The following is a 22,300-nucleotide window of genomic DNA, read 5'->3' on the forward strand; positions in this document are numbered from 1 at the left end:
CACAACAAGGGGTGGGCCGGCCTGTCCGAATTACATTTGATTCCACAACTTGAAAACACCAGTGCCTGGGGAAAAAGTTCCATCCAGACTCTCTCTTTTCTCTTCGCTCGCTCGCTTCTGTTTTGTCGTTGTTGCTCAGGGGTGAATGTTTTTCTCAGAGACAAAGGGAGGTTGTTCACTCCTAGCATCCACCGTATCCACATGAAACTCTTGTATAATGATCCACCCTTACAACCCTCTGGCCACGTCTCTAAACCCTGCTATATGTACTGTGTCCACACATCCGTAGTCCAACTCTTAATCGAATGTATCCATCTATCCATTGCTTTTATCTCTCTCATATGTGTATATATATATATATTTCTATCTATTCTATTCTCCATGGTCCCAATTCACCCTTCTCTCACTCTGCATGTGCATCAGCCCATCTCTCTCCATCCCACTCTTGAAGTTTGACTTGAGACTGGTGAAATAAGTCAACTTATCAGAAGTTGTTCAAAAGAGTCGAAAGTACATTCCTACTTTTGTGGTGACCAAATATCGAAGAAAGATTTTTACCCAGTTATGCGCCTCATGCGCCTCATCTCCCAACATAACCGTCAGTAACTCATGTTTACCCGACTAATGTTATTTGTTCCAAGCGCCAAACAACATACAGAAACACTCTATGAGTGTGAAACAAGTGATGCTTCTGTTGCTCCGTTTCAACAAGGAACATCCAGCCTTCCCTGTAGCGAGTCCTGACTCTGAGTGTGCTTGTGTCTTTGTGTGAAGACAGAGCCCCAGGACTTCCCATTGACACTGTAAGGGTGGTGTGTCATTCTGTGTTGTCTGTCAGGAGTTTCAACCTCTTCATTTGATTCTGAAAGTCTGTTTTGCTGTTCAAAGGCCAGGGGTCAGAGGTTAGAGTTCCTTGGGCAGCCTTTGTGGCTGAAGTTAGGACCCAGGGCTAGGTGGCAGGGGCACACTAGATTGCTAAACTGCATGTGTGTGTGTGCACGTGTGTGTGTGTGTGTGTGGCCTAGGTCACACAAGACATGACTCAGCAGGATGGGGAACATGGCTTTAGGGCGATTGGGGTGAAAGATCAGACTCTGTTGGATGTCCAAGAAGGGGTCCTAGTTGAGACTGTATTCACTTGTTTCAGACATCGCTCACAAAACTCTCCATTGTCCTAAAGCAGGGCTGTCAAAGTCATTTGGCCAATGGGGACAATTCTTTACAGGCAAATATCAGGAGGGCTGCAGTTTTGGCGGGAACAAAATCTTAGTCAACTTTTTGAATGTGTTTTCTTTCAAAAAAGCCAACGATATACGTATATGTCCGCAGTATATCGCAGACGCGGAAGTAGAAGGGTGCGGTCTGGGGAGGGAAGAGAGAAGAGGAGTTATGGAGCTGGGGAGGAGGAGGAGGACGGAGGAATTAGATTTGGGGTGTGAGAGAGTGAGCGGGGAACCGTCGGTCCTCCGTAGGACGTCAGTGATAAGTTTATTTTGGGTTGATAACAGCCTGAATGCCTCTGCCCAGACAAAACAGACACCAGAGCGTTCTCTCCTCATACAGTGTGGTAAGAAAGGCCACGTTGTTTACAGCGCAGACAACATTACTGAACACGCGCGCGCGCGCACACGCACGCAAAACCACAATCCTACACTCTCGCTCACTCATCTTGGTGAAAGAGGCTGGATGAGGGGAGCATAACTGTGTAAACATGGTCGAGGGTTCATGGACCCCAGTCTGAAGATTGGAATGTGTGCTCTCTTCCTCTCTAGAAAAGAAAACACACAAACACACACACACGTGCCAAGTCCCAGTTACTGAAAGGTTTGTGCGTCTCTTGCAGAGAGGTGAGAGAGCAGATGTGAAAGAGGACCGGGTAAGTTACTCTTAACTCATTTTTTGACGACGAGGACCAATGCGATGCTCTCCCTCTCTACCTCTGGGACGGTGATCAATCCCAAGAATAAACCCATCTGGTAGTGACGGCATTATGGCAGCTAACAGTACAGCTCTTGGAAAACAGCCACAGGTGTGGATAGAATATAGATCCTACAGAATCGAATATATTACTATCACCCAAACCAGGATGTTGAGCTCCATAACTCTTAAGTCAGGAGAAATCCAGGTAAGCCTAACCTTTTCAGCTGTTTTTTTTTTTAAGTTGGATGGAGGAATACCTGTAAAATGGCACAAGGCTACCATCCGAGAGGTCTTGCCCTGACTCCTGTCCCACGGTGACAAGATGCACCTCTTGTCACAGTCGTAACAGGGCACAATGTTCCACGGTCATACAAATATGTTCTTCTCCTCACTTTATTGAACAATAAATGCGTCTCAAGCAGCTTTCCCATTGGATTGGTCTTTCTCTCTGAAGAAAGGGGAGGGGTCAAGTGGAGGCAGTAACCGGTGCTCAAGGACTTAAAGTTGTCCGACTGCGGTCTGCGCACAGAGCCAGTAGGGTAACGGGACCAGGAAAGGATAGAAGTCTGTACCATGAAATTGGAGCAATGACATTTTGATTCATTTTCTATAGATTTTTGGGCTATTTTACCTGTTTGGTTTTTTTTGTCTCACTGAGATGTAACATCTATTTCAACTTTAGACCTAGCAGATCACACGTGCCATCAACTACCAGACAAGGATCAACATACAAACATCATGTGGACGTGGGAAGAGAATTGATGAGGAGCGTTTGGACAAGATGACCATGACATAAAATTGGAATAATTGCGTTTTTTCCCCCCGTAACCATTACTGCCCTTCTCTATAAGTCGGGGAAGTCGTTTTCAACCGTTCTATTCTCAACTGGGAGAGTCGGCCTGACAACGCAAACTGTTACTCAAGGCATCTTAAGAGAAGCATTTCTCCATCTTGCAGGTGAGAAAAGTGTTTTTTTGTCTGACATTCACCTGCTCATGTCTCGTTACATTGAGCTATTAGCTGCAATTGGGGGTTGGGGGGGGGATATTTTAGGCTGTGTTCCTGTTTTGACATGATAGCCTAAAGATTTCATGTTTCCGAGCAGCCAATGAGAGATCCGGGATTGATTATGACGAAGACCTTGTTCATCTGTTTCCCGCTGGTTCTCCTGGCGGGACGTCTCCTCGTGGTCACCGGACAAGCCAACGAGCCCAACCAACCAGAAGCCCTGCCGTCCGCCACACAGACACCAGTAGTCTCTGGTAGAGAGAGCCTGGCGAGGCTCAACCCCAATGTCTCCGCTCCTCGGCACATGCGGCCTTCACCGCCGATGTGCTTGGGGCCTACCGAGATCAGAGACACATTTAAGTACATCAACACTGTGGTGTCGTGTCTCGTGTTCGTCGTGGGTATTATCGGGAACTTCACGCTCCTCAGAATCATCTACAAGAACAAGGGCATGCGCAATGGCCCCAATATTCTCATCGCCAGCCTGGCGCTGGGAGACCTGCTGCACATTGTGATCGATATTCCCATCAATGTGTACAAGGTGAGAACAATCAAGCACACGCCAACATAAGATACACACGCGCATGCACCATGTGCACACACGCACGTCCACACAGTGGTCAAGTGGTACAGGGTGAGACACAGGCTGTACTGTAATATTGGGTTTAAAATATTTGTCCACGTACGTCTTACGCGTTCGTACAATAGCATACGAATTGGATGATGTAACTTTATCATACACCTCTGAAGGATGTGTAGTATTACACGTCTTTATCTGAGACCAAGTTGCTTGTTGCACTATAACAACAAAGGAGAATTATTGATGTTGGTGGTTAGGGGAAATAATGAGAAAATGTAGCAGGTTAGGTGAATTGGGTGTAGTTTAGAGTAAGGGTTAAGGGAAAAGAGTTAGCTAAAATGCTACAGTTGTCCCCGATGCGACTCGAACATGCAACCTTTGGATTGCTAGACTGTCATGGATTTACGCCCACCCATCCTCCCTACTTTTGTTTCTGTCTCAAGTAACTACATCGTTAGTAGGTATCATACACTGAGTGCACAAAACATTAAGGACGCCTGCTCTTTCCGTGACATAGCTTTCACCTGGTCAGTCTATGATCCCTTATTGGTGTTACTTGTTAAATTCACTTCAATCAGTGTAGATGAAGGGGAGGAGACAGGTTAAAGAAGGATTTTTAAGCCTGGAGACAATTGAGACATGGATTGTGTATGTGTGCCATTCAGAGGGTGAATGGGCAAGACAAAAGATTGAAGTGCCTTTGAACAGGTTTTGGTAGTAGGTGCCCCTTTTTCCTCCAACATAACGATGGTCATTATGGCCAAACAGTTCTACTTTTGCATCATCAGACCTGAAGACATTTCTCCAAAAAGTACGATCTTTGTCCCCATGTGCAGTTGCAAACCGTAGTCTGGCTTTTGGAGTAGTGGCTTCTTCCTTGCTGAGCGGCCTTTCAGGTTATGTCGAGATAGGACTCGTTTTACTGTGGATATAATTACTTTTGTACCTGCTTCCTCCAGCATCTTCACAAGGTCCTTTGCTGTTGTTCTGGGATAGATTTGCACTTTTCACACCAAAGTACGTTAATCTCTAGGAGACAGAACGTGTCTTCTTCCTGAGTGGTATGACGGCTGTATGGTCCCATGGTGTTTATACTTGCGTACTGTTGTTTGTACACATAAACGTGGTTCCTTCAGGCGTTTGGAAATTGCTCCCAAGGATGAACCAGACTTGTGGAGGTCTACAATTTCTTTCTCAGGTCTTGGCTGATTTAATTTGATTTTCCCATGATGTCAAGCAAAGAGGCACTGAGTTTGAAGGTAGGCATTGAAATACATCCACAGGTACACCTCCAATTGACCCAAATGATGTCAATTAGCCTATCAGAAGCTTCTAAAGCCATGACATAATTTTCTGGAATTTTCCAAAGCTGTTTAAAGGCACAGTCAACTTAGTGTATGTAAACTTCTGACCCACTGGAATTGTGCTCACTCGGACTGGTTTGTGTCAAGAACTGCAACGGTGCTGGGTTTTCACGCTCAACAGTGTACTGTGTGTATCAAGAATGGTCCACCACCCAAAGGACATAAAACCAACATGACTCAACTGTGGGAGGCATTGGAGTCAACATGGGCCAGCATCCCTGTGGAACGCTTTCCACACCTTGTAGATTGACCCACTGGAATTGTGATACAATGAATTATAAGTGAAATAATCTGTCTGTAAACAATTGTTGGAAAAAAATACTTGTGTCATGCACAAAGTAGATGTCCTTACCGACTTGCCAAAACTATAGTTAGTTAACAAGAAATTCTCATTCATTTATATGCAAATGATAGTCTTATACTCAGCTGGCCCCTCCCCGGATGTTGTGTTAAATGCTCTTCAACAAAGCTTTCTTATATTGTCCAACTAGCTTTCTCTATCCTTTACCTTGTTCTGAACACCTCCAAAACAAAGGTCATGTGGTTTGGTAAGAAGAACGACCCTCTCCCCACAGGTGTGATTACTACCTCTGAGGGTTTAGAGCTTGAGGTAGTCACCTCATACAAGTACTTGGGAGTATGGCTAGAAGGTACACTGTCGTTCTCTCAGCACATATCAAAGCTGCAGGCTAAAGTAAAATCTAGACTTGGTTTCCTCTATTGTAATCGCTCCTCTTTCAGCCCAGCTGCCAAACTAACCCTGATTCAGATGACCATCCTACCCATGCTAGATTACGGAGACATCATTTATAGATCGGCAGGTAAGGGTGTTCTTGTGTGACTAGATGTTCTTTATCATTCGGCCATCAGATGTGCATTCAATGCTCCTTATAGGACACACCACTACACTCTCAACTCTGTAAACTGGTCAACTCTGTATACCGTTGCAAGACCCATTGGTTGATGCTTATTTATAAAAACCCTTAGGCCTCACTTCCCCCTATCTAAGATACCTACTGTAGCCGTCATCCTCCACATACAACATCCGTTCTGCCAGTCACATTCTGTTAAAGGTCCCCAAAGCACACACATCCCTGGGACCGCTCCTCTTTTCAGTTCGCTGCAGCTAGCGACTGGAACGAGCTGCAACAAACACTCCAACTGGACAGTTTTACCTCAATCTCTTCATTCAAAGATTCAATCATGGCCACTCTTAGTGACAGTTGTGGCTGCTTTGTGTGATGTATTGTTGTCTCTACCTTCTTGCCCTTTGTGCTGTTGTCTGTGCCCAATAATGTTTGTACCATGTTTTGTTCTGCTACCATGTGTTGCTACCATGTTGTTGGGATGTTGTGTTGCTGCCATGCTGTTTTGTCATGTGTTGCTGCCTTGCTATGTTGTTGTGTGTTTTTACTTTATATTTTATTTTTAATCCCATCCCCTGTCCCAACAGGTGCCTTTTGCCTTCAGGGAGGAAAACATTGTAAATAAGAATTTGTTCTTAACTGACTTGCATAGCTACATAAAATAAGGTCACTATATCACAGTAGCTAGGTCTCTGTATCACAGTAGCTATAGGTCACTGTATCACAGTAGCTATAGGTCTCTGTATCACAGTAGCTATAGGTCACTGTATCACAGTAGCTAGGTCTCTGTATCACAGTAGCTAGGTCACTGTATCACAATAACTATAGGTCTCTGTATCACAGTAGCTAGGTCTCTGTATCACAGTAACTATAGGTCTCTGTATCACAGTAGCTAGGTCTCTGTATCACAGTAGCTATAGGTCTCTGTATCACAGTAGCTATAGGTCTCTGTATCACAGTAGCTAGGTCTCTGTATCACAGTAACTATAGGTCTCTGTATCACAGTAGCTAGGTCTCTGTATCACAGTAGCTATAGGTCTCTGTAATACAGTAGCTATAGGTCACTGTATCACAGTAGCTATAGGTCACTGTATCACAGTAGCTATAGGTCACTGTATCACAGTAGCTATAGGTCACTGTATCACAGTAGCTATAGGTCACTGTATCACAGTAGCTATAGGTCTCTGTATCACAGTAGCTATAGGTCACTGTATCACAGTAGCTATAGGTCACTGTATCACAGTAGCTATAGGTCACTGTATCACAGTAGCTATAGGTCTCTGTATCACAGTAACTATAGGTCTCTGTATCACAGTAGCTATAGGCCTCTGTATCACAGTAGCTATAGGTCTCTGTATCACAGTAGCTATAGGTCTCTGTATCACAGTAGCTAGGTCTCTGTATCACAGTAACTATAGGTCACTGTATCACAGTAACTATAGGTCTCTGTATCACAGTAGCTATAGGTCTCTGTATCACAGTAGCTATAGGTCACTGTATCACAATAACTATAGGTCTCTGTATCACAGTAACTATAGGTCACTGTATCACAGTAGCTATAGGTCACTGTATCACAGTAGCTATAGGTCTCTGTAATACAGTAGCTATAGGTCACTGTATCACAGTAGCTATAGGTCACTGTATCACAGTAGCTATAGGTCACTGTATCACAGTAGCTATAGGTCACTGTATCACAGTAGCTATAGGTCTCTGTATCACAGTAGCTATAGGTCACTGTATCACAGTAGCTATAGGTCACTGTATCACAGTAGCTATAGGTCACTGTATCACAGTAGCTATAGGTCACTGTATCACAGTAGCTATAGGTCTCTGTATCACAGTAACTATAGGTCTCTGTATCACAGTAGCTATAGGCCTCTGTATCACAGTAGCTATAGGTCTCTGTATCACAGTAGCTATAGGTCTCTGTATCACAGTAGCTATAGGTCTCTGTATCACAATAACTATAGGTCTCTGTATCACAATAACTATAGGTCACTGTATCACAGTAGCTATAGGTCTTTGTATCACAGTAGCTATAGGTCTCTGTATCACAGTAACTAGGTCTCTGTATCACAGTAACTATAGGTCGCTGTATCACAGTAGCTAGGTCACTGTATCACAGTAGCTATAGGTCTCTGTATCACAGTAACTATAGGTATCTGTATCACAGTATCACAGTAGCTATAGGTCTCTGTATCACAGGAACTAGGTCTCTGTAACACAGTAGCTATAGGTCTCTGTATCACAGTAGCTAGGTCACTGTATCACAGTAGATAGGTCACTGTATCACAGTAGATAGGTCTCTGTATCACAGTAGCTATAGGTCTCTGTATCACAATAACTATAGGTCTCTGTATCACAGTATCTATAGGCCTCTGTATCACAGTAGCTATAGGTCTCTGTATCACAGTAGCTATAGGTCTCTGTATCACAGTAGCTATAGGTCTCTGTATCACAGTAACTATAGGTCACTGTATCACAGTAGATATAGGTCTCTGTATCACAATAACTATAGGTCTCTGTATCACAGTAACTATAGGTCACTGTATCACAGTAACTATAGATCACTTTATCACAGTAGCTATAGGTCTCTGTATCACAATAACTATAGGTCTCTGTATCACAGTAACTATAGGTCACTGTATCACAGTAGCTATAGGTCTCTGTATCACATCAGCTATAGGTCTCTGTATCACAGGAACTAGGTCTCTGTATCACAGTAGCTATAGGTCTCTGTATCACAGTAACTATAGGTCTCTGTATCACAGTAGCTAGGTCACTGTATCACAGTAGCTAGGTCACTGTATCACAGTAGCTAGGTCACTGTATCACAGTAGCTATAGGTCTCTGTATCACAGGAACTAGGTCTCTGTATCACAGTAGCTATAGGTCTCTGTATCACAGTAACTATAGGTCTCTGTATCACAGTAGCTAGGTCACTGTATCACAGTAGCTATAGGTCTCTGTATCACAGGAACTAGGTCTCTGTATCACAGTAGATAGGTCACTGTATCACAGTAGCTAGGTCTCTGTATCACAGTAGCTATAGGTCTCTGTATCTCAATAACTATAGGTCTCTGTATCACAGTAGCTATAGGTCTCTGTAATACAGTAGCTATAGGTCTCTGTATCACAATAACTATAGGTCTCTGTATCACATTAACTATAGGTTTCTGTATCACAGTAACTATAGGTCTCTGTATCACAATAACTTTAGGTCTCTGTAATACAGTAGCTATAGGTCTCTGTATCACAGTAACTATAGGTCTCTGTATCACAGTATCTATAGGTCACTGTATCACAGTAACTATAGGTCTCTGTATCACAGTATCTATAGGTCTCTGTATCACAGTAACTATAGGTCTCTGTATCACAATAACTTTAGGTCTCTGTAATACAGTAGCTATAGGTTTCTGTATCACAGTAACTATAGGTCTCTGTATCACAGTAGCTATAGGTCTCTGTAATACAGTAGCTATAGGTCTCTGTATCACAGTAACTATAGGTCTCTGTATCACAGTATCTATAGGTCACTGTATCACAGTAGCTATAGGTCACTGTATCACAGTAGCTATAGGTCTCTGTATCACAGTAACTATAGGTCTCTGTATCACAGTAGCTATAGGCCTCTGTATCACAGTAGCTATAGGTCTCTGTATCACAGTAGCTATAGGTCTCTGTATCACAGTAGCTAGGTCTCTGTATCACAGTAACTATAGGTCACTGTATCACAGTAGCTATAGGTCTCTGTATCACAGTAGCTATAGGTCACTGTATCACAATAACTATAGGTCTCTGTATCACAGTAACTATAGGTCACTGTATCACAGTAGCTATAGGTCACTGTATCACAGTAGCTATAGTTCTCTGTAATACAGTAGCTATAGGTCACTGTATCACAGTAGCTATAGGTCACTGTATCACAGTAGCTATAGGTCACTGTATCACAGTAGCTATAGGTCACTGTATCACAGTAGCTATAGGTCACTGTATCACAGTAGCTATAGGTCTCTGTATCACAGTAGCTATAGGTCACTGTATCACAGTAGCTATAGGTCACTGTATCACAGTAGCTATAGGTCACTGTATCACAGTAGCTATAGGTCACTGTATCACAGTAGCTATAGGTCTCTGTATCACAGTAACTATAGGTCTCTGTATCACAGTAGCTATAGGCCTCTGTATCACAGTAGCTATAGGTCTCTGTATCACAGTAGCTATAGGTCTCTGTATCACAGTAGCTATAGGTCTCTGTATCACAATAACTATAGGTCTCTGTATCACAATAACTATAGGTCACTGTATCACAGTAGCTATAGGTCTTTGTATCACAGTAGCTATAGGTCTCTGTATCACAGTAACTAGGTCTCTGTATCACAGTAACTATAGGTCGCTGTATCACAGTAGCTAGGTCACTGTATCACAGTAGCTATAGGTCTCTGTATCACAGTAACTATAGGTATCTGTATCACAGTAGCTAGGTCACTGTATCACAGTAGCTATAGGTCTCTGTATCACAGGAACTAGGTCTCTGTAACACAGTAGCTATAGGTCTCTGTATCACAGTAGCTAGGTCACTGTATCACAGTAGATAGGTCACTGTATCACAGTAGATAGGTCTCTGTATCACAGTAGCTATAGGTCTCTGTATCACAATAACTATAGGTCTCTGTATCACAGTATCTATAGGCCTCTGTATCACAGTAGCTATAGGTCTCTGTATCACAGTAGCTATAGGTCTCTGTATCACAGTAGCTATAGGTCTCTGTATCACAGTAACTATAGGTCACTGTATCACAGTAGATATAGGTCTCTGTATCACAATAACTATAGGTCTCTGTATCACAGTAACTATAGGTCACTGTATCACAGTAACTATAGATCACTTTATCACAGTAGCTATAGGTCTCTGTATCACAATAACTATAGGTCTCTGTATCACAGTAACTATAGGTCACTGTATCACAGTAGCTATAGGTCTCTGTATCACATCAGCTATAGGTCTCTGTATCACAGGAACTAGGTCTCTGTATCACAGTAGCTATAGGTCTCTGTATCACAGTAACTATAGGTCTCTGTATCACAGTAGCTAGGTCACTGTATCACAGTAGCTAGGTCACTGTATCACAGTAGCTAGGTCACTGTATCACAGTAGCTATAGGTCTCTGTATCACAGGAACTAGGTCTCTGTATCACAGTAGCTATAGGTCTCTGTATCACAGTAACTATAGGTCTCTGTATCACAGTAGCTAGGTCACTGTATCACAGTAGCTATAGGTCTCTGTATCACAGGAACTAGGTCTCTGTATCACAGTAGATAGGTCACTGTATCACAGTAGCTAGGTCTCTGTATCACAGTAGCTATAGGTCTCTGTATCTCAATAACTATAGGTCTCTGTATCACAGTAGCTATAGGTCTCTGTAATACAGTAGCTATAGGTCTCTGTATCACAATAACTATAGGTCTCTGTATCACATTAACTATAGGTTTCTGTATCACAGTAACTATAGGTCTCTGTATCACAATAACTTTAGGTCTCTGTAATACAGTAGCTATAGGTCTCTGTATCACAGTAACTATAGGTCTCTGTATCACAGTATCTATAGGTCACTGTATCACAGTAACTATAGGTCTCTGTATCACAGTATCTATAGGTCTCTGTATCACAGTAACTATAGGTCTCTGTATCACAATAACTTTAGGTCTCTGTAATACAGTAGCTATAGGTTTCTGTATCACAGTAACTATAGGTCTCTGTATCACAGTAGCTATAGGTCTCTGTAATACAGTAGCTATAGGTCTCTGTATCACAGTAACTATAGGTCTCTGTATCACAGTATCTATAGGTCACTGTATCACAGTAGCTATAGGTCACTGTATCACAGTAGCTATAGGTCACTGTATCACAGTAGCTATAGGTCTCTGTATCACAGTAACTATAGGTCTCTGTATCACAGTAGCTATAGGCCTCTGTATCACAGTAGCTATAGGTCTCTGTATCACAGTAGCTAGGTCACTGTATCACAGTAGATAGGTCACTGTATCACAGTAGCTAGGTCTCTGTATCACAGTAGCTATAGGTCTCTGTATCACAGTAACTATAGGTCTCTGTATCACAGTAGCTATAGGCCTCTGTATCACAGTAGCTATAGGCCTCTGTATCACAGTAGCTATAGGTCTCTGTATCACAGGAACTAGGTCTCTGTATCACAGTAGCTAGGTCACTGTATCACAGTAGCTATAGGCCTCTGTATCACAGTAGCTATAGGTCTCTGTATCACAGTAACTATAGGTCTCTGTATCACAGTAACTATAGGTCTCTGTATCACAGTAGCTAGGTCACTGTATCACAGTAGATAGGTCACTGTATCACAGTAGCTAGGTCTCTGTATCACAGTAGCTATAGGTCTCTGTATCACAATAACTATAGGTCTCTGTATCACAATAACTATAGGTCTCTGTATCACAATAACTATAGGTCTCTGTATCACATTAACTATAGGTCTCTGTATCACAGTATCTATAGGTCACTGTATCACAGTAGCTATAGGTCTCTGTATCACAGTAACTCGGTCTCTGTATCACAGTAACTATAGGTCTCTGTATCACAGTAGCTAGGTCACTGTATCACAGTAGCTATAGGTCTCTGTATCACAGGAACTAGGTCTCTGTATCACAGGAACTAGGTCTCTGTATCACAGTAGCTATAGGTCTCTGTATCACAGTAACTATAGGTCTCTGTATCACAGTAGCTAGGTCACTGTATCACAGTAGCTATAGGTCTCCACAGATGTCCTTCAAGTGGTGGACCATTCTTAATACACAGGGGAAGCTGTTGAGCGTGAAAAGCACAAACCGTGTCGCCTCCTCCCTACTACCATACCCCCGTTCAAAGGCACTTCAATCTTTTGCCTTGCCCATTCACCCTCTGAATGCCACATACACAATCCATGTCTCTAATTTGTCTCAAAGCTTAAAAATTATTCTTTAACCTGTCTCCTCCCCTTCATCTACACTGACTGAAGTGGATTGAACAAGTGACATCAATAAGGCATCGTAGCTTTCACCTGGATTCACCTGGTCAGTCTGTGTCATGGAAAGAGCAGGTGTTCCTAATGTTTTGTACACTCGTTGGTGGGTTAGGATTGGTGTGGGAGGTGTGGGGTCCGTTGATGTCTTTTGACAATTTCTCAGGTCTTACGCATTATATATACATTTTTAAAAATGGTTCAAATTGGATGTTAGGTACTATATTTATTGAATAACATATGAATCTAAATTAAAATGGTCAATTTGGGTGCAATCGATTATCTTAACTTGCTCAGAGATCATGATGAATGTTGCAGGAATGCTAATCGTATCTGTTTCTAACAACCTGAACAGTTTCAAAACAATCTGAGATGGTGGGTGTCGAAGTCCTCTTTCTTGTTTTTTTTGAGGTGGAAGGACCCTGGATAGAGTACTACAGGACTACAGATATTTGGGTACTACAGATATTTGGGTAATGGGAGGCCAAAATGTACATTATGAAATGCATACCAGAAGAATCTATCTGTGTGCTGTAGAGATCTGACCACCACATATGATTCCAATACAGTAGGGTGAGATTGACCCTCAATGCTGATCTAGGGTCAGTTTGGTGTTAACCTCCACATGTGATTACAACAGGCCTCATAAGCAGTTAGAGCTTCTTGTCTTTTACTCATGACTGGTAAATGCATCTAAACTTTCATTGTTTATACAATATCATGAAGTAGATTCATAGCGTGAAATGCATAGTGCGAAATGTTGTGTTGTGCTTTATGTTATGGGCCGCTATCCTATTTACAAAATATTTACATAGAAATGACATGGTAATCATTAAATACCATATGGTTAATATAACTACATGATAGATCATTGGGAATAACCCTGATTTCTCTATCCCCCTGTCTTTACCCCTAGCTCCTAGCCGAGGATTGGCCGTTTGGTGTAGGTCTGTGTAAACTAGTGCCGTTTGTCCAGAAAGCTTCAGTGGGCATTACTGTGCTGAGCTTGTGTGCTCTGAGCATCGACAGGTATGCTAACACGCACACGCACACACAAACACACACACACACAGTTGCATTTATCGACTACCCAGAAATGGTTGCCCTAGTGTTTCTCCCTCTCCGCTCCTACACCCAGGTACCGCGCGGTAGCGTCGTGGAACCGTATTAAGGGGATCGGTGTTCCCAAGTGGACGGCTATAGAGATCGCACTCATTTGGCTGCTGTCCATACTGCTGGCGGTCCCCGAGGCTATAGCCTTCGACATGCTCGCCATGGACTACAAGGGAGAGCACCTCCGCATCTGTCTGCTACACCCCATGCAGAAATCAGACTTTATGAGTGTGCGTAGACACACACACGAGTACACACACATACAGTACACACACAAACAACAGTGGGCTATAGGGAGTGTCCCTGGTCGGGGTCTGATGTGGGAAAGTGGAAGTTGTGTGCCGACTCTCCCCTTGTTTTTAAAAAATCAATCACTTGACTTTTGAGGCCCCCATTTGTCTGGATAAGGAGGTTTGAGTGTGTGTGTTGGCACAAGTGCGAGTGCATGTTTGTGTGTGTGTGTGTTGTCACAAGTGCGAGTGTGTGTGTGTGTGTGTGTGTGTGTGTGTGTGTGTGTGTGTGTGTGTGTGTGTGTGTGTGTGTGTGTGTGTGTGTGTGTGTGTGTGTGTGTGTGTGTGTGTGTGTGTGTGTGTGTGTGTGTGTGTGTGTGTGTGTGTGTGTGTGTGTGTGTGTGTGTGTGTGTGTGCGTGTGTGCGTCTCAGAGTGCCCAATAGATGATAGGTTGAGCTTTTGTAGTTGTCGTCCCAAAGAGGTTTTAGATGAAGTGATGTGTTACCAGAAGTGAACTACGTTACCCAGACCCTTTGGGTCTGCTTGAGGTACCTCCTTCTCACGCTTCTTCACTTCCCTCATACTTCAGCATTAGGATTTGGCTACCAACCAGAACCAGACAGACTCAGATTTTCTCTACAGTCCGTGGCTCTTTCTAAAGGGGGAATTTTGCATTGTGAACTGCAGTAGACTTAAACAGAGTTTCCATTTATCTGGTGTGCCCTGTATTCATTGGTGTTTTCTCTGTGTGTCGCCCAGTTCTATAAGTCAGCTAAGGACTGGTGGCTGTTCAGTGTGTATTTCTGCCTCCCTCTGGCCGTCACCGCCGTCTTCTACACCCTGATGACTTGTGAGATGCTGAGGAAGAAGAACGGAGTCCAGATAACCCTGAGTGACCATCTCAAACAGGTAACCTCTCTCTTCGCCCTTTATCTACAGCCTAAATCATTTAGATGGGCCTCTTTTACTTCTGACGGGCACTGGAGCCAGATAGGTGGATTAGCTGGCTGATCGATTGATCTCTGTGTGTGTAGAGGCGGGAGGTGGCTAAGACAGTGTTCTGCCTGGTGCTGGTGTTTGCTCTATGCTGGCTGCCCCTCCATCTCAGCCGCATCCTCAAGCTCACCATCTATGACGAGAAGGACCCCAACCGCTGTGAACTGCTCAGGTGAGGAATATCTTTGTGCCCCACTCGCTCTACACTGACCGTAATATTGTAAATAGGAGATGAAATAGCATGTTGGGTGTGTGTGTGTGTGTGTGTGTTTCTCCAGTTTCTTCCTGGTGCTAGACTACATCGGGATCAACATGGCGTCTCTTAACTCCTGCATCAACCCCATCGCTCTCTACATGGTCAGCAAGCGTTTCAAGAGCTGCTTCAGGGTAAGACAGACACACACACACACACACACACACAGCATATAAACAGTGTGCCAAAATAGGGTTAACCCCTGATGGGCTTATATGTATGTACAAAGAGCTAATGTTCTCTATCTCTATCTCTAGTCATGCCTGTGTTGCTGGTGTCTGCCAGCGGAGATGTTGATTGATGAGAAGCAGTCCTGTATGAAGCTCAAAGTCACAGACCGGACCGACCAGAGCAACTCACGTGCTACTAACAAGTACACTTCAGCATGAGAGGGGCCCCGCGCGCGCACTCAATGAAGTTTCGTATTAGTGCTCTAAAGGACTAATTGAAGATCAGTCATGTAACCTGATCCTGACCGAAACCATTATGAGACGGCCATAAGATGTGTCCTAAGAAGTGCCCTTACTCAGTAGATGTAGTTTTAAACCGCCAGGACTGATCCAGCGAAGTCTCCTCTGATTGGAGGAAGAAGTACTCAAATGTACTTAAACCCAAGTGTTGCGGACAGGGGTCCCTCAAAGTTTTGGTTCAGAATAAACTGTCAAATCGGCAGAAATTCAGCTAGAAATTAGTTTACTTTATGAAAATCTGTTCATTTAGGAAATCTGTTCTCATGTATTCCCACAAATACATCTTAAAAAGAGTCTCAATGTAATTCAAGATATGAAATTACAGGGGGGGGGGTCTCTCTTTTTGGGCTTAGTTGTGGTCAGTTTGCAGTGTATAAATGATGTTCCAGACCCCCGACCATCCGCTACGACAAAAACCGTCCCGCGGCTGAATCTAGTTGTCTACCCCTGGTCTAGAATGTTTAGCTGGGAGAGTGTTGATGGAGAAGAGGATCATTTGGGGGAAAATGGGTGGAGGGATAGAGGTTCAATGCATTCAATCAGATATTAGTATTATTGATGATGAATGGCACAACTATTGTCATATTGTGGAGAAATGACACTGCCAGTTGTGACTCCCCCTGGTTATAACCTCTGTAGGAATGTTCATAAGGTACACGACATCAGGCAAACCCAAAGGGGCTGTGGCAGAGGCGTCATAGTGAAAATGCCTGAGGTTGAGACATAGGGAACGTTATATGAACATTGCAAGAAGGTTGAAATATTGTACTGTATGATATATGTGTGGCTTTTTTTAACATATCCTGTCTACTACTCTGAGTTCAAGGACTTAAGAATGAATTCACTTTCACGCCTTTGCTAAATTGCTTTTACGCTATTTGATATTGCTAGGGTTCGACTTGGATAGTTTGCTATGGCATCTTTGAATGTTTGTCTTCATGTTCTGTATCGCTACTAGGATTGATCTGTTTCTCATTAAACTGCTGATCTGATTGGGTCTGACTTCGCGTGAGGCCATCACAAATGGCAGCACTTTCCAAACATTCTCACAATAGGTTTATGGCAAAAACAGTTCAGAGTTTGTCTCATGTATGATTCTTTTAGTATTCTGTAGCTTTGTGGACTGCCACCCAATTGTAAAAACAGATTGATTTCTTATGATTTAATAGCGAGGGTGACAAGCAGGAGAGACGGTTATTGGGGACTTGGATGCGAGGGAGAGGATACAATTGAAGTAGTTCTTCTCTTCGTATGCCTTGCAGTTCTGTGTTTTTCTGTTTTATAGAGTCAGGAATCAGATGCTGTGACTGAATGTGGAGCGCTGTGTTGATGCTGTTGTACACTGAGTGTACAAAACGTTGACGGAACGACTGCTCTTTCCATGACATAGACTGACCAGGCGAAAGCTATGATCCCTTATTGAATCCACTTCAATCAGTGTAGACGAAGGGGAGGAGACAGGTTAAAGAAGGATTTTTAAGCCTTGAGACAATTGGATAGTGTATGTGTGCCATTCAGAGGGTGAACAGGCAAGACAACAGTTTTGCGTGTGTATCAAGAATGGCCCACCACCCAAAAGACCTCCAGCCAACTTGCCACTGTGGGAAGCACTGGAGTCAACAAGGGCCGGCATCCCCGTGGAACGCTTTCGACACCTGGTAGAGTCCACGCCCCGGCGAATTGAGGCAGTTCTGAGAGGAAAAGGGGTTTGCAACTCAACATTGGGAAGGTGTTCCTAATGTTTTGTACACAGTGTATATAGTGTACAAAGAAGTCCTGTGGTTGTGATGACGTGCCTGCCTCTTTCCTACCCTTTGCTTACCTCTATCTTTTTCATTTGCCCCCCCCCCCCCAAAAAAATAAGAATATTAGGAGAGAGAAAGACAGTAGACGTCCTAGACATCAACCGATCACTGCAGTTGACTCCAGATGCAAAACTGCATTAAACCAAATCCTGAGCCAGTACAGATAATGTACCGTACTTGAATTAGGACTGGTGACCACAGCGTGCGCCCGTCAGGAGTTGATTGTACTTCAATGAAGTCAATGAGTCAAATCTCCCTAAAGACAAACTACTGTAACGTAAACTTGAATCTCACCACCCCAAACCCTTCGCGGGATTTCTTTATATATATTTTTTATTATTGTTTACTCCACAACCCTTTTTCTTCAGAGCTGTTTTGCTGCCCCCCCCTCTCAGTACAGAGTGTGACCAAAGGCCCCCATCATGTGAGACGGAGCGCTTCTTTGACCTGGGAATGTCCCTTCGGGCTAATGCAGTGTCACGCATGTCACATTACCCATGAAAGACACCCACTGTCCATTCACCCCTATCCTTCTCTCCCTCTAGTCCTCCCTATCTGCTGTCATTATCAACAACGGTGCCAGTGATGAGTTCTGATGGTTGGAAAACAGTGTGCTTTCACAGCTCCTTGTCGAATCAGTGCCCAGCAATGAACCCCGCATTGATGGCAGCATTAGAAGATCAACAGACTAGCTTTACCAAACGTCCCCAGTACCATCCAAGTCCATCTCAGCCCTTCTGTTTCTCATTACCCACACAGCAGGCCCTGGCTACACTCTGCCCCTGTACTGCTCTTCAGCTCACTCTCCTGTTGATAAAGAAAAGAGAGATGCTACGGGTGTGTCTCTCCCTTAGCCTCAATCGCCACATTCTGATCTGTCCGCGCGTCTCTGTCGTTCTCTCTCCCTCTCTTCTCACCAGACATCCCCGCTGTGATGTCAGACACCGTCAGACTATTGAGCCCATAGCACTGACTTATTGTGCGAAGTGTGCGAAGGGTCGAGAGTGTGTCCATCTGGCCAAATATACATGAACATTTACACTGAAGAAAGAAGATAGGCCTGCAGAGTGTGTGTGTGTGTGCGTGTGCGTGTAGGTTTTGAAGGAGCAGAGAACACATACGCTCACTCTCCTGGCTCTGCAGTAAAATCACTTCAAGGCAAACTTTTTGAAATAACCCAAAGTCACGATCCTCACTCACTCAAGAGAATGCCAAACAAAGTTGTGTGTGTGTGTGTGTGTGTGTCTTATACACACGTGTGTATGAAGTTTCAAATACATCGCAAGGAGAAACAGAGAAGAGTAGAGCAACCGTGCCACAACTTTCATCCAATGCTTTATAACTAACTCATGGACATATGAACAACAAGCTGGGCACACCAAGTCTTACATACATACAGTAAATCCAGGGAAAACGACCCTGGCTGAGTTCTAAAGAACTAGTAGAGGGTCAAGTAAAGTGTTCATGCCAACAGAGGGGATTGATCAGTTTGGTTTGATGATTTATTGAAAAAATCCTTCTGGGTTTTCTCCCTGTATTCTCCGTTATAAGAGTAATGGTCAGACCCCTCTGACAGGTTCTGTCTTTCTATGTCCAAAAACCTGTCATCTCCATTTACACCCTTTTATTGGAGGTGCGGGGTAGCCTAGCGGTTAAGAGCGGTGGGGCAGTAACCGAAAGGTTGCTGGTTTGAATCCCAGAGCCGACTAGGTGACAAATCGGTCTGTGTACCATTGAGCAAGGCACTTAACCTTAATTTCTCCTGTAAAGTTGCTCTGGATAAAATGACGAAAATGTAATTGTCAAGGGATATGATATCAAGTTTTGTCATAAAACATAACACAATTTGCAAATACCCCAACATTTGATATCGTATCTATGTACCGACTGAAATAAAGGCATCTTCACTACGATCTGTCTCTTTGAATGAACTCCTCAGATGACCTATATCTGTGTATGTCTATACCTGTATGTGTTTCCTGAATCTGAAGGAGAAAAGAAAAGACCTGACAAAGTCCTGAAGTGTGTAATTTCAGAGGGTGGAACAGAAGTGGCTCCAGGAGTTATCATGGAAAGGGAGAATGTCTACAGAAGGTAGTGACACTCACGCAATCAGATTGTGCGACTACAATATGTCCTCTGCTACTATATGTTAACAGTAGAGGAGTGTACCTATCGTTTTGAGCCAAACCAACACAGTAGGGGAGTGTACCTATCGTTTTGGGCCAAACCAACACAGTAGGGGAGTGTACCTATCGTTTTGGGCCAAACCAACACAGTAGGGGAGTGTACCTATCGTTTTGGGCCAAACCAACACAGTAGGGGAGTGTACCTATCGTTTTGGGCCAAACCAACACAGTAGGGGAGTGTACCTATCGTTTTGGGCCAAACCATAACACAGTAGGGGAGTGTACCTATCGTTTTGGGCCAAACCAACACAGTAGGGGAGTGTACCTATCGTTTTGGGCCAAACCAACACAGTAGGGGAGTGTACCTATCGTTTTGGGCCAAACCAACACAGTAGGGGAGTGTACCTATCGTTTTGGGCCAAACCATAACACAGTAGGGGAGTGTACCTATCGTTTTGGGCCAAACCAACACAGTAGGGGAGTGTACCTATCATTTTGGGCCAAACCAACAAATGGACCCCAGTTTATACTCAGCAGCGGTGGAGGACAGCTCATTATAACGGCTGGAATGTCAAATGGAATGTCATCCAACACATGGAAACCACGAGTTCCATGTTCTTGATACCCTTCCACTCATACTTCTCCGGCCACTAACACGAGCCCGTCCTTCCCAGTTAGCGTGCCATCAACCTCCTGTGCTTAACAGATAAAAGGGGGGGAGGGGGGAGGAAGATAGAGATAAAAGCAGAACATTGCCTTTACTGGCACTGGAAAAAGTTCCATCTAAAACCAAGTATTGTATGCTAACTGGCATCCCATTCTGTTTTCTATGTGGCGTGGCGGCCCGATGCTGCCCTACCATACACACGCAACAGCAGACATGACTCAGGTTGAGAGGAATGCCTCATACAGGCCAGAGGGAATAGATGCTTTAGCGTGTACTGTGTAGTGGCGTTCCCTTTTGAGAGATTAGAGACCGGCTTGAAAGCCTGACATGAGCCTATCGGATAAATGTAAACTCAGTTTGTGTACATTGCAGTTAACCTCGTTCCAGTCAAGTCAGATTAGCGGTGTCTTTAAAAAGAGGAAGGATAGGCCTATGTTGAATTATACATGACTGTATTAGCAGAGGGCCTACAGTTCTACAGTCCTTGGAATAAACACGTGTCCTATGCACGCTGGCCAATAGGGAGTGCTAGTGACTATGTATTAACTATGCAAGTCAGTTAAGAACAAACTCACATCTTTACAATGACGGGCCTCCCGATCACAGCCGGTTGTGATACAGCCCGGGATCAAACCGGGATCTGTAGTGACACCTCTAGCACTGAGATGCAGTGCCTTAAACTGCTGCACAACACCCGAGTGGTGTTTGTGTGCACTGTGCATGTACGGTATGCTTGCTCTACCTTCTGTACGTTTTCCATTGCAAATATACCTGTGTTTACCTTTGCTTCTTGCTGACAATGGTCTTTGCCAGGGGTTACCTACCACAGGACATGTGGCCAATCAGAATTCACTGTGGGAAGGGCCAGTAGGGTCAGTGCTTTTTGGGATCCCTGGGACATCCCTACCCTAAACCCTAACCCCCTGCCCTTACCCTAGCCTTATAGGGATTCTTCGGGAGTTTACTTCTCCACAGTCAGATGAACTCATGGATACTATTTTTAAGTCTCTGCATCCAGTTTGAAGGAAGTTAGAGGTAGTTTCGCGAGCCAATGATAAATAGCGTTAGCGCATAGACTGGAAGTCTATGGTATCTACTAGCACGCTAGCAGTTACCATAGACTGCCAGTCATTGTGCTAACACTAGTTAGAAACTTCTGTCATGATGTTGCCCTCTTTGGACACAGCGAGCACCATCCACCTACCTCTGCACCATCTCTCTCTGTCTCCTACACCCAGGCTGCTGTGGTCAGAGAGGTCGTAAATTACTGGAGGAGATTATCTCCTCATGGCCACAGTATAGAGAGAGAGTGAGTTTTCATAGAGAGAACAAAGGAATTTCTTCCACCTCACAGAACTGGAGGTCTTAACAATATTTATGTTCTGGAGAATGTATAAAAGATCGGTGAAGAATCCAGCTACGAACTGGTCCGTTTGGTACAATTTTGTGAAACTCGTGAGAGACAAAACGGCCACATTACCATAACGCTGTTTATACATTAGCCTCAGTTATGAGGCTTACATCTAATTGTTGTACAAAATGAATGAGTAAAGATGATACTATTTGTGAAATGACGGATGCTATGTAATGATGTTAATGTGAGAGAATTGTATTTCTGTTTAAAGCTTCACTAAGGCCTTGGCACACCCCCAGGGGCACAAACAGGACCTGGCGTCATGGGAACACCCCCAGGGGCACAGACAGGACCTGGCGTCATGGGAACACCCCCAGGGGCACAGACAGGACCTGGCGTCATGGGAACACCCCCAGGGGCACAGACAGGACCTGGCGTCATGGGAACACCCCCAGGGGCACAGACAGGACCTGGCGTCATGAGAACACCCCCAGGGGCACAGACAGGACCTG

The 22,300-nt window shown here is 44.0% G+C and overlaps 1 protein-coding gene across 1 annotated transcript; it reads left to right on the forward strand.

Moving 5' to 3' along the window:
• The first annotated feature begins 1,923 nt into the window (after nucleotides 1-1,923).
• LOC109871498 (endothelin receptor type B-like) lies at nucleotides 1,924-19,551 on the forward strand. Its single transcript, XM_020462393.2, has 8 exons — nucleotides 1,924-2,877; nucleotides 3,026-3,469; nucleotides 13,687-13,799; nucleotides 13,909-14,113; nucleotides 14,874-15,023; nucleotides 15,149-15,282; nucleotides 15,389-15,497; nucleotides 15,621-19,551. Exons 2-8 carry the CDS (start codon nucleotides 3,029-3,031, stop codon nucleotides 15,750-15,752), a joined length of 1,284 nt encoding a protein of 427 aa, XP_020317982.2. The 5' UTR covers nucleotides 1,924-2,877; nucleotides 3,026-3,028; the 3' UTR covers nucleotides 15,753-19,551.
• Nucleotides 19,552-22,300: the final 2,749 nt, after the last annotated feature.

This window comes from Oncorhynchus kisutch, linkage group LG27, assembly GCF_002021735.2.
Source record: "Oncorhynchus kisutch isolate 150728-3 linkage group LG27, Okis_V2, whole genome shotgun sequence".
Lineage (NCBI taxonomy): Eukaryota > Metazoa > Chordata > Actinopteri > Salmoniformes > Salmonidae > Oncorhynchus > Oncorhynchus kisutch.